Source organism: Aquarana catesbeiana, linkage group LG03 (assembly GCF_042186555.1).
Source record: "Aquarana catesbeiana isolate 2022-GZ linkage group LG03, ASM4218655v1, whole genome shotgun sequence".
NCBI classification, from domain to species: domain Eukaryota; kingdom Metazoa; phylum Chordata; class Amphibia; order Anura; family Ranidae; genus Aquarana; species Aquarana catesbeiana.
In genome coordinates, this window is record NC_133326.1 from 676494999 (window position 1) to 676508874 (window position 13876).

At 43.8% G+C, this 13876-nt stretch overlaps 1 protein-coding gene across 1 annotated transcript; it reads right to left on the reverse strand.

Moving 5' to 3' along the window:
• Positions 1 to 390: 390 nt before the first annotated feature.
• LOC141134728 (E3 SUMO-protein ligase ZBED1-like) lies at positions 391 to 2370 on the reverse strand. The gene is made up of 2 exons (XM_073624165.1): positions 2181 to 2370; positions 391 to 2096 (listed from the first exon to the last, which is right to left on the reverse strand). The coding sequence occupies exons 1-2, from the start codon at positions 2240 to 2242 to the stop codon at positions 437 to 439; spliced, it is 1722 nt and encodes a 573-aa protein (XP_073480266.1). The 5' UTR covers positions 2243 to 2370; the 3' UTR covers positions 391 to 436.
• Positions 2371 to 13876: the final 11506 nt, after the last annotated feature.

A 13876-nucleotide genomic window follows, 5' to 3' on the forward strand; every position in this document is an offset into this window, starting at 1 on the left:
TTTGTCATTAGTACAGTGACAGTGTACAGCAGACTTTTTCAGCCAGGGTGCCCAGGAACCCTGGGGTGCTTTGAGGTTCCTTCAGGGGTGCCTTGGCCAAATACCTAAAAAGTGACCAAATATTGTATACCAGCCAGCGTGTGGATGAAGTCTGCCTTTTAGTGACACAAAGCCGCAAGTTTTCATTATGCACCATTAAAACTAGGGCTGCAACTAACGATTATTTTCATAATCGATTAATCGGCCGATTATTTTTTCGATTAATCGATTAATCGGATAAAATCATAAAAAAAACGTAATGTGCCATTTTTTTTGTTTATTTAAAAGTAATGATGAAAAAACTGAGTGTTACACTCAAACTGCAGAATAACAAACGTTTAACGTTACACGACTTTGCAGTAGTACAAAAACAACAAATATTCTGAAAAGAGGTGAACTATAACTGTTCAAGAAACTTTGCGTTTGAATGTAAAAAAGTTAACATGTTAACATGCTCGGGGCTAAGGCTGGCTCTCTTTTTACAAACGATGTTGCCTGCAGCAGAAAAGAGGCGCTCTGATGGAGTGGAGGTGCCTGGGATGCACAAGAAGGATTTCGCAAGTTTTGCCAAAGTAGGATATTTATCTTGGTTACCCTTCCACCAATTCAAAGGGTTTCCCTCCTTTGGAAGTGGCTTCTCAGCAAAATAAGCCTGCACTTCATTTCGGACTTGTGTGTGAATATCCTCCTCAAGTTGCCCCTCTTCCTCTTCACTGCTGCCCCCAGACTCAAGGAGTATGCCAAGTAGAGAATGAGATGCTGTAGATGTTGAAGGCTCAGCAGCATCTCTAGTTACAGATGACGTGATGGTCATTTGCTGCTGCACCACCATCTCCCTTTTTAAAGCAAGCGCCTCCATCTGTACTTTTGCCTGCACATTTATGATCTGTTCTGGTGATAAAAATTTTTGTCTTCTAAATCGTGGGTCCAGGGCAGAGGAAAGGATTACGGTGTTTGGGACGTCTTCAAGGATCCCCTTCCATCTGCTTTGAAGTTGGTCTGTTGCAGTGGCTTGGAAGCTCTTTAGCGGAGATGTTTCAAATGAAGCACCTTCATTGGACCGCAACAGCCCCTTTACCAGTGCAGGCACGGATGATAGGGTAACATATTCTTGGCCACTCATGAATACAGTGCAGCATTCAAAGGGCTTAAGAGCAGTGGAAAGTTCTTCAAGAATACTCCACTGGTCTGGTTTTAAGTCCAGATAATGTTTGCCCCTTTGTGTAACTGATGGGTCAGACAGAGTTGCAGTTACCGGCCACCTTTGTTCAATGAGTCGTTCAACCATATAGTAAGTGCTATTCCATCTTGTGCTTACATCTTGAAGAAGCTTGTGGTCAGATGTACCCATTTGTTTTTGTTTCTCCTTCAATTTGCTGCTGGCTAGCTCACTTTTTTTAAAATGTTCAACTAGTCCTCTTGCAGCACTAACGGCTCTCTCAATTCCGGAATTCTTTAATGCAGCACTGATCACCAGCTGCAAGGTGTGTCCAGTGCAGCGGATACTGGCCCAGCCATGCGTGTCCATCAGGATTTTCGCAGCAGCCACAATATTTGCACCATTGTCATGCACAATGGCAATTATTTTCTGAGCCGGAATTTCAAATTTTTCAGTGACTTCCTCCAACCATTCTGCAATATTTGCTGCTGTATGTCTGTCTTCCAGAGGCATGGTAGTGAGGCAGATAGAAATCATCTTCCAATCCTCCGCTATGTAGTGGCATGTAATGCCAAGGAAAGCCTCGGTCGCTATACTTGTCCATATGTCTGCAGTAATGGCGATTCTGCTTTCATTAGCGCTGATGGCATCCTTCACATTCTGAAATGCCTCCTGGTACTTTCTCTCCACTAGTTTGGTAAAATGGGTTCTTGATGGTAAAGTATATCCAGGGTTCAGTACACTGATCATGCTTCTAAATCCTCGGTCTTCAACCATGGATAGTGGCCGCATGTCAGTGACTAGCATTTTCACGACAGAATCTGTAATAATTGCCGATTGTTGGGGAGTGCACGGACGATTTTGCTGCACAAACTCTGTCATGGTGCGCTGTTTCTTTCTGCAATGAAAAAGATAATATGAATTAGTATGCAGGAAAAACTATTTCTGTGTAACTCTATATATCATTTGGGTTTTAACTCACCGTCCTGATGTTTCGCCATCCTCTGTGAAGCACACGTGTTTCCGTTTCATGTGCTCGTTCATTGTTGTTGTGCTTCCGTGCCATGCAAGTTCCGTTTTGCAAAGTTTGCAGGTGACCACCTTCTTTGCAGCATTTAAATTAAAATGCTCCCATGCCTTTGAAGATTTGGGTCGCACACCTTTTTCTGAGGTCATTGTGTCAGCAGCACCCTCTGCCATTTTTATAATGCGTTTTTTTTTTGCAGCTAAAAAAAAAAGTGCAGAGACAAAGTGCAATTAATATTATGTATTGTACAGTTTTATATAAATAAATGATTCTTCATTATTTATATGCACTGCTATTCCTCCCAGGAACACCAATGATGGGGCATTATTCTTCCCGGGAACAGCAATGATGGGGCATTATAACTCCCAGGAACAGCAATGATGGGGCATTATTCCTCCAGGGAACAGCAATGATGGGGTGCTAGTCCTCACGGGAACACTAATGATGGGGTACTATTCCTCCCAGGAACACCAATGATGGGGCACTATTTCTCCCGGGAACACCAATAAATGGGCACTATTCCTCCCAGGAACACCAATGATGGGGCACTATTCCTCCAGGAACACTAATGGTGGGACACTATTCCTCCCAGGAACACCAATAATGGGACACTATTCCTCCCAGGAACACCAATAATGGGGCACTATTCCTCCCAGGAACACCAATGATGGGGCACTATTCCTCCGGGAACACCAATGATGGGGCACTATTCCTCCGGGAACACCAATGATGGGGCACTATTCCTCCGGGAACACCAATGATGGGGCACTATTCCTCCAGGAACACTAATGGTGGGACACTATTCCTCCCAGGAACACCAATAATGGGACACTATTCCTCCCAGGAACACCAATAATGGGGCACTATTCCTCCCAGGAACACCAATGATGGGGCACTATTCCTCCGGGAACACCAATGATGGGGCACTATTCCTCCGGGAACACCAATGAGGGGGCACTATTCCTCCGGGAACACCAATGATGGGGCACTATTCCTCATGGGAACACCAATGATGGGGCACTATTCCCCTCCCCCTCCCAGGAACACCAATGGGGCACTCTTCTCCCCCTTCCAGGAACACCAATAGGGCACTATTTCCCCCAATCCCAGGAAACAATTTGGGGCACTACTATTCTATCCACCCCCCCAGAACACCTATAAAGGCCCCCCCCCCCCAGTAATACTAGGATGGGGTACTTGTCATAAACATTTATCATAATAAATGTACTGTGTATTTTACTTTAACTGTTGGCTAGTGCTACCTTCGTTTAAGTGTGCACTGTGCAGCTCGCCAGCTCAGCTCCCCTCACAGCTGCTTCTCGCCTCTCTGTTCCCTCGAGGCAGCAGCGGGCGGGGCTGAGAAGTTCAGTGAGGAGCTGACGTCAAAAGGGGGAGGCGCGGACGTGCCTCGTCATACGGCGGCGCCTACTAAACAGTAAGACGAACGGCGCGGACGTGCGGCGTCATACAGCGGCGCCTAGTAAACAGTAAGACGAGCGGCGCGGACGTGCGGCGTCACACAGCGGCGCCTTGTACACAGTCGGACAGGGGAGGTTTAAACGGACGGAAGGTGCGGAACAAGCGGATCAACTAATCGATAATGAAAATCGTTGACAACGATTTTCATTATCGATTATTATCGATAATATCGATTAATCGTTGCAGCCCTAATTACAACCTTCTAGCTGCCGACCTCCTAACGACCAATGGCATTATCAGTTGAGAAGGAGGATGTCAGCCGCTTGTATATCATCCTTGTTTGACCCTCCTCTGCTCCTCTCCATCAGCTTTGGGGTCTCGTTAGCTGAGTGATGGAGAAACATAGGAACACTAGTCAGTACCAGTTTGCAAAATTGTATTTGCTTTGGAAGAATAAATCACCTCTAACGTCGGGTGTCCTACGTGTGGATGTTGCTGCATTATGTAAAACTATTAGAAAAGTTTTGAATTTTAGAATGGGGTGCCTCGAGACTGTCCATCATTTTTACAGGATGCCTTGAGATTGTCCATAATTTTTAAAGGGTGCCTTACATGAAAAAATGTTGAGAAACACTGGTGTATCGTATTATCACTGATCGCTATTTTCATGTATTAGAGTCACTCGTGATGTCAGTTAGTCAGTTCCCACCCTGTGTCAGTTAGTGCCAGATTTCCCACCACACTATCACAGTCCCATTATATGTCACTGATCACTGCCATAGGTAGTATAAAAAGAAAAAAAAATTCCAGCATATACATTGTTTGCGGATGCTATAAGTTTCATGCAAATCAATCAATATACACTTATTGGTATTTTTTTAACCAAAGAATACATTTTAGCCTAAATTTATGAAGAATTTTGATTTTTTTTGAAAATTTTTATAGGACATGAAACTTAAAAATATATAGATATCTTTTAATTTTCAGTCTTTTTTTGTTTATATAATAAATATAAAAAACTCAGTGGTGATCAAATACCTCCAAATGAAAATTAAAAAATGAAAATGAAAATGAAAAATTTAATTTGCATACAGTGTTACATGACCGCACAAATGCCAGTTAACCACTTAAGGACCGGAAGGATTTCCCCCCTTAATGACCAGGCCATTTTTTGCGATACGGCACTGCGTTACTATAACTGGCAATTGCGCGGTCGTGCGAGGCTGTACCCAAACAAAATTGATGTCCTTTTTTTCCCACAAATAGAGCTTTCTTTTGGTGGTATTTGATCACCTCTGCAGCTTTTATTTTTTGCGCTATAAACAAAAAAAGAGCATCAGTTTTGAAAAAAAAAACAATATTCTTTACTTTTTGCTATAATAAGTATCCATAGTAAAAAAAATCGCAATAAGCGTATATTAATTGGTTTGTGCAAAAGTTATAGCTTCTACAAATTATGGGATAGATTTAGGACATTTTTATTATTATTTTTTTTTTCTATTAGTAATGGTGGTGATCTGCGATTTTTAGTGGGACTGCGACATTGCAGCAGACAGATCAGACACTTTTGACACTTTTTTGGGACCAGTGACATTTATACAGCGATGAGAGCTAAAAATAGCCACTGATTACTGTATAAATGTCACTGGCAGGGAAGTGAGTGGTTTATTCTGCCTCCTTGTCCACAGCTACTCCAGCCATAGCCCCAGCATCAGGCATGGAGGAGTCAGCTGAGTTATTTGAACACAGTGTCAGCCACTTGCCCCTTGACGATTCACAGCCATTACTTGATTCAGATGTTGGTTCTGAAGCTGAGGAAGGTAGGAACATGAAATCATGGAAGAGTAGAGAGCAGACACCCTCTTCCAACAGATTGTGGAGCTGTTATCTCCCGACCCACTTTCCACAGCTCAGTTGTCTGGACCTTTTTTAGTACATGCGCAGCCGATCGCACTGTTGCAATTTGCAAACTTTGCCTCAAGCAGATCAAGTGTGGCAAAAACACCAGCCATTTGGGTATCACATGTTTGACAAGGCATTTAACATCCCACCACTCAGGGACGCAATTCTACTCCTCTTCATTCCTCGCCTTTCTGGTCTACCCCCGCTATACCTCATGACCTCTCAGCAGCCTCCACTGACTGGGATGATGGTATAGCACAGGGTGTCCCAGGTCCTTCCAGCACATCTGCTAGTAGCACACCATCAGCTGTAGACTATAGCAGGCAAATTTATCTGGCCCATCTGCTACAGCGGAAAAAAAAAAATACAGTCACTGCCACCCACATACCTATCGTCGAAATTCAAGCTTGTCGATGCTGCTGGCTTTTCAAATCCTGCCTTTCCGTCTGGTGGATTCTGCCCCTTCTGTAAAATTACAGAATGTGCTGTACCACAGTGGCAGGTTCCCAGTCGCTATTTCTTTGCACGTAAGGCCATTCCAGCTCTGTACCATGTGGAAGGCAATGTTGTGGCCTTGTTGGGCAAGGCAGTCAGCTGCAAGGTCCATGTTACTGCTGACACATGGTCCAGCAAGCATGGTCAGGGATGATATATTTTGTTCACAGCACACTGGGTAACTCTGCTTGCAACTCGGAAGGATGCAGGACAGGGCTTGGTGCTGCAGCTTGTTGTGCCACCACGTCGCCATACAGCTACTGGTGATGATGCGAGATTTGTCAGCTCCACCCTCTTCCTCCTCCTCCATGTCCTCCTCTGCTAAATTGTATTATGACCCAACAGTACCCCCTAAGCATTTAAGAGGCTATTCAATGAGTGTAGGCTAAAAGGCGCCATACAGTGCTTCAGCTGGTCTGTGTAGGGGCAGGAGCCACACAGCAGAGATTCTTGCAGCTCTGCAGGGGCAGGCCCAGAGGTGGTTCACGCCATGCCATCTGGAGCCAGGAATGGTGATGTGCGATAATGTCACAAACCTCCTGTTTGCCCTTAGACAGGGAAAGTTGACACATGTGCCATGCCTGGCACATGTCATCAATTTGATGGTGCAGTGTTTCGTAAACAGGTACCCAGGGTTGGAAGATCTACTAAAGCAGGCCAGAAGAGTCTGTAGCCATTTCAGGTGGTCATACATAGCTAGTGCTCGGTTGGCTGAAATTTCACCTGGCCATAAACCGCCTGATTTGTGGCATGCCCACCAGGTGCAACTTGACTTTGGCAATGCTGCAGCGGCTGCATAGCAGATGGCCGTCAACGAGTACCTGTGTGAGTATGGCACAACAACGGGCACAGGCCAGATTGGCTTTTTTCCCCACGCCAATGGCTTCTAATAAAGGATGCACGCACTGTACTATCACCATTTGAGGAGGCTACAAGGATGGTGAGCCGTGACATTGCATGCATTAGGGACACAATCCCTGTTGTGTTCCTGCTGGAGCAGACTCTGCATTGCATTATGAACAGGGCACTCGAGGCAGAGCAGCGGGAGGAAGAGGAGGACTTTCTTTGCTCTCAAGGCCCACTTTATGCAGACACCATTCTTGCGTTGCCACACAACATACAAGAGGAGAGGGAGGAGGAGGATGATCCTAGCAGTTTTGGAGGCATAGAAGCATAGACAGACATACATCAACCCTTAACAGATGGTTTCCTGAGCCCAGAACCCTTGGGAGTAGTACGTGGCTGGGAGGAGGCAGTTCCAGATACTGTAATCCTCAGTGACCTTGAGGAGTCTGCTTCTCATGCCATCGCAAACTTGCGGTGCATAGGCTCCCCCAATCTTCAAGGCCTGCGAAAGGACCCGAGAATATGTGGCATCAAGGAGAAGGATCACTATTGGTTGGCAACCCTCCTTGACCACTCCTAAAAGAGGAAAGTCTCGGAACTCATCCTGTCCACACAGAGGGAGCAGAAGATGAAATCTCTTGAGGACACCTTAAAGAGGAGTTTATGTAAAGCCTTTCCAGACTCTGGTAGGTTACAGTCTCGTGGAAAATGTAGTATGGGGCTTCTGTTGGTCAAGAGAGGAGCAGTGGAGAAAGAGGCTGCCTCAATTATGCTTTTCAAAAAAAATGTTAGTCCTCTGTGCTCAGGGGCGAGAACAGACATGGAGAGCTTTCCAGTTAACGATCCACTGGGTTACTCGGTCATGAGAATAGACAACTGACCAGAACTTGCCCAGTATGCAATTGAGCTGCTGGGTTGCCCTTCATCCAGCAAGCTTTCTGAATGGGCATTCAGTGCTACCAGAGGTTTGGTGACAGATAAGAGAGTGCGTCTGTCCACAGACTCCGTGGACCAGGTGACATTTATCAAAATGAATCAGTCCTGGATTAGCGTCAGCTATCAAACCTCTGATGCCAATTAAGTGCTTTCTGGATCTGGAATCTCTAAAAGACTGTCTAGGCTGCCTAGATTTTTGGGTGTTGATTTCATCTGGAAGAAATTTTTTTCGTGTAGGTTTTATAGGCACAATTAACACCCAAGGACCAATTTTTCCACACGTGTTTGACAGGTGCATACCATTTAAATTTTTGACAGCAAGGCCAATTCTGGATTTCATCAAGAGTACCTCCTATAGCAGGGATATGCAATTAGCGGACCTCCAGCTGTTGCAGAACTGCAAATCCCATGAGACATAGAGAGACTCTGACAACCACAAGCATGACACCCAGAGGCAGAGCACGATGGGACTTGTAGTTTTGCAACAGCTGGAGGTCCGCTAATTGCATATCCCTGTCCTATAGGGTTACGGTATGAAGGCACCACCGACACCCAAAGACCAATTTTACCGTATCTGTTTGACAAGTGCATATAATTTCAATTTTTGACAGCAAGGCCAATTCTTGATTTTATCAAGTGTACCTCTAAGGGGTTATGGTGTGAGAGCACAGCCAACACCGAAAGCCCACTTTTTCTGCACATGTTACTTCTATCCAAAGTCTGCGAAAGAGACACCAGAATTCATCCAAAAAATCTCTGATCTTGTTCCGAGTGCACTAAATTGTGGCCTCATCATACAGACTGGCCCTCCAAGCCGTTGTTTACAAAATAAAGAAAGCTTGCAGGGAAAATGTCATTTTTTTGGCTTTATAAATGTCATTTTTGCTGCAGCAGGTTCTATATATGGTACAGATGTGCTACTTTACAGCCAGACTGAGGGGACTCCCTAGGCACTGTATTTAAAGGAATTTTTCATTTGTATTGTTTTTTTCTCATTTTTATGGTTTCGCTTTGAGCATCAATAAATCACTGCTCATTTAAAAATTATGTTTTTTACAAATCCCCATAACCATTGTATGCTCAATTATTTGCACATAAGCCTTCAAAATGGGCACCTTTGATCTTTCCAGTTTGGGTCCCATAGACTTCAATATTTGCTTCCGAACTTTTGTGATGTTTGAAAGTTCTGCCGCGAACCAAACCAGGGGTCGTTTGGCACATGTCTAATGATGACAGCTGGAGCCTTCTGGCTTCAGCTGTCACTGTATCTCCGTGAGAGGCAAAGACCATAGTATCAGCATGATTGGCTGACATGATGATCATATGTTCGGGAACCACAGTGATTGGTTCATCTATGTTCATGTAGAGCAGAAGCTGTCAGTGACAGCTCCAAAATAGAATGTAATAACATTCTCACTCAACATGGTAAACCACGCCGGAGAAGGTTTGTCTACAGGTTACCAGGGTCTAGGTGTTAAAGAACTCCTTATGCAACCAAAAATGAAATATATATATATATATATATATATATTTACATGGCAATGCTGTAAACATGCAGAGATATACTAATATTTTTGTACCTGCTGAGATTTAGTTAAGTCCTCAAAATGCAAATAAGCTCTCCCACTAACCAGACTACCAGAATAATTAGTTGTTGTCAAATGAGTCATGGCTGCTCTCTGGGGAGATGAAAGAAGAGAGTTCTGGGAATGACGACATCCCAGCATCTCTAGGATATGTTTTTTTCTATCAGTGCTACAGATCATATACAGTACTTGCTCTATGTGCAGCACTATCCAGTGGTTAAAGAGAAGAGTAGAGGGCCTCTAGATGAAAACTAGCACCCCTCACCTCCCCCATTTAGTAGTATTACGTGTTTTAAAGAAAATATATAGTGTATACATTTCTTTTTTATTACACTGAAGACAATAAAAAAATAAAAATAAATAAAAATCATGTACTGTAAGTACAAAATATGGTTTGGTATTATCCTGTATTCTTATTATTAGCCAGCAGGTGGAGCTGTATGCCTCCTTTAAAAATTTTTTCTAGCTTTTCTTTACCACCTGTTGTAAAAACCTAATTCTTTGCATAGCTCAGCAACACAGACAAGTGTATAAGTCAATGCACTCAATAGGGCTATATACAAAAGATGGCATCACTGAAAAGCCTCTTGCTCACCCTTCCATTGGTTCTCCTCCCACAGTAGGTGCAAGCCTCTCTAGGAGCATATTTACTCCATATGAGGGACGTGGTCAAGATGTGGGAACTGTGGCTGAAGCCTCTGTCGTTCACCAGCAGTCATGTGATTCTAATGGAGTGCGTGTGCCCCCAAAGTTTGCTCTTGTGGTTGACTGAGTAAGGCTAGGTTTTTGTGGTTAAAGCGGAACTTTACCCATAACAACTTGATAAAAAATAATGTTATTTAGCAAGGAACATACATTCCACATTAATAATTATGTTACCAACATTTGTGTGTGCTGTAAATTCCCTCAAGCATTGCTCCTGTTTCTGGAGGCAGCCATTTTGTTGAAGCCCAGAGCCCCTGAACAGCAGTAAATCATAAAGCAGAACTAAACCCATAAATATAACAGTTTGGAATCCTGAGATCGCCAACTGTCACATTTGCTTGTGTTCTTTAACCAAACTGTAAAACTATCAAATGACTGGTGTACTAACTGATCACAAGTGCAGCACCATGGCAGTTGCAGATCAAACAGAAGCAGCTTCATTGGCTGTAAAGAATAGGAGGGTTTAATTCCGTTTTAAGGCTGTCAGCAGATCGGCCTCTACAAACTCAACAGTGTCTAAAAATAGAGAGCAACTGAGCATGTGCAGAGCAGGGTGAGCCAGTGTATTACTGGATTTTAAATAGTATAGGCACTTATTTTTATTGTTTTACATAGCTATACCCGCAAAAGGGGCCAGCCTGAAGTGATCTAGCAGGATTTAATTTTCTGACTAAAGTTCCACTTTAATCACTTCATATTTCACATGTGTGGCATTTGGGACTTTATTTAGGTTTTTTTTTTTTTTTGGGCATTATTGCAATTTGCTGTTTTATATCTACTTTCATGTTTGTTTAGTGTGAAGTGCTTCATAGAAACATAGAGAAGTGACAGCAGAAAATCCATCAAGTCTGCCCATTTTTTAAAGACGTTTTGTATTTTATTAATTTTTTTTCCTTAACTTTTTTTGTCTGAGTATAGATCCATTTGTCCCAAGCATGTCTGAGGCCATTTACTGCTGACTGACTCACTACCTCTGCTGGAAGTTTGTTCCAAGCATCAACTACCCTTTCAGTAAAAGATTTGTTTTAAACTTTCCTCCAGTTTGTTTGAGGTCATGTCCCCGTGTTCTTGATTTTGATTCCATATTGAAAATACTGCCCCCCTGAACCTTATTCACCCCCTTGATGTATTTAAAGGTTTCAATGATGTCTCCCCTCTTCTCTTCTTTCATTCGGACTGTACATATTAAGATCCTGAAGTCTCTCCTGATAGGTTTTATCCCCCAGATCTTTCACCATCTTTGTTACCCATCCCTGGACTCATTCTGTCTTATCAATATCTTTTTGTAAGTGAGGTCTCCAGAACTGGGCACAGTATTCTAAAGCCTCGTACACACGATCAGATTTTCCGCAGATAAAGCGCCACACTTTTGTCCGAAGGGCGCGTGCCGTGAACTTGTCTAGCATACAAACGGTACACAATTGTCGGCCAACATACATGAACGTAGTGACGTACTACGTGGAATTTCAGCTCTTGAGCGCCATCCTTTGGACACCTTCTGCGATTCCGAGCATGTTTTATTTGTACTTTGGACTTTTGTGTGGCAGACTTATGTACTGACCATCAGAAAATCTGACAACAGACCTTTGTCCACTGAAAATTTATTGGCCTGCCATCCAACATTTGTTGGCCGAAAGTTGGACAATTGTCTGAAGGAGCGTACTGAAGGTCGGATTTTAGGCAGTCTGTCATCACACAATTCCCGGACGAAAATCCGATCTAGTGTACAAGGCTTTAATGAGGTCTCACCTAAGATCTACAGTATCTCACAAAAGTGAGTACACCCCTCACATTTTTGTAAATATTTTATTCTATCTTTTCATGTGACAACACTGAAGAAATGACAGTTTGCTACAATGTAAAGTAGTGAGTGTTCAGCTTGTATAACTGTAAATTTGCTGTCCCCTCAAAAGAACTCAACATACAGCCATTAATGTCTAAACCGCTGGCAACAAAAGTGAGTACACCCCTAAGTGAAAATGTCCAAATTGGGCCCAAAATTGTCAATATTTTGCGTGGCCACCATTATTTTCCACCTTCCGTTTGAGGATGCCCCACAGTTGCTCAATAGGGTTTAGGTCTGGAGAACAAGTACCGTAGTTTGTTGCTATCCCACGAGTATGTGCAATTTTAAAGCACAACATATGAGAGAGCTGGGTAATTTAAAGGGGTCCAGAAGTGCAGGGGCTTTGTAATGTAAAGGGGTCCAGATTATTATCTTCATTAGCAGGTGAAGGCAGCCCACCATGCATTCACACACATCAAATCCAGCCTTTAAGTGAAGAGAAAAAAAAAAAAGAAAAAAAAAAAAGGTTTCTGACCCCTGACTTAAAGGATCTGCTATTGACAGCTTGGTGCCAGATACCGCAGCATACCTTTAGAGGTCTAGTAAAGTCCATGCTGACATGTGTCAGGGCTGTTTTGGTAGCAAAAGGGGGTTCTTACTCAATAATAGGCAGGTACTCAAAGTTATGGCTGCCCTTTAATTTTTTTTATATATAAATATATATCAGTGACTGCTGGTGCAACAACTAAAAGTGAGGGGGGAGGAAAATCCAAAAAATTCACAATAGAGGAAATTTTCCAACAAGGACACTTGTTCCTGCATCAGAGGTCTATAGAGGATTTCCCTTACTATGGGGAGATTTCACATTTCCTGGTGTGTCTACAGCACATGAAGTGAAGAGAATTTCTCCACTGAATATTGATGGCATAAAACTCAACATAGGTTATGACCAAAGCAGTCTTTAGCGTAGGGCAAAATGTGATGCTGCCCCGGGCCCAGTCATTGTTCTGGGGAGCAAAGCAGTCGAGCTGTCCCTTGAGCCTGTGCTGCCTGCAAATAGTTAAGTGGATTTGGCCATCACTCAGGATATGAGGGCGGAATTTAATGTTGGGGCGCTGGTGATTGGTTTTGGGGGGGGTGTCTATGCTATGATTGGCCAGCTCGGTAAGGTAAGCCTTATCCAGTGAGAGCGCCTGTCAGTCCCGGGCACAGTCAGACCGATCCCTCACCATGTCCAACAAGCCGCAGACCATTAGCCTGGTAAAAAAAAAAAAAACATCTTTGGAGGGTTCGGCAGGATGTGCCTGATATTTGCCCGACATCCTCTGGACACTATCAAGGTGAGACTGCTGGGGTTGGGGCAATACAGGGGTCTGGGGGAGGGAGTGGTCTGGAGAGGGGGATCCTGTGCAATGATGGGGGTAGAGGGGTCCTGTGCAATGATGGAGGTTGTGTGTAATATGGGTAGTGAGATACTGTGCAATGATGGGGGATACAGTGTAATGATGGAGTCTTGTGTAATAATAGTAGTAGTATAGGAGAGGGGAGTGGATACTGTGTAATGATGGAGGTAGTATGTAATGTTGGGGGTACTGTGTAATGTTGAGGGTACTATGGGGGTTCTGTGTAATGACGAGGGTAGTATGGGGGATGGGTCCTGTGCAATGATGGAGGTCGTGTGTAATGTTGGGGGTAGTGGGATACTGTGCAATGATGGGGGTACTATGGGGGGGGTGGGGTCTTGTGTAATAGGGATAGTATAGGGGGGGTGCTGTGTAACGATGGAGGTAGTGTTGGTTGTAGTATGAGTAGTGGGATACTGTACAATGATGGGGGTACTATGGGGGTGTGGGGGGTCTTGTGTAATGATGGGGGTAGTATGGGGAGGGAGATACTGTGTAATGATGGGGGTAGTATGGGGGATGGGTCCTGTGCAATGATGGGGGTCGTGTGTAATAATGAGCTGTAGTATGGGG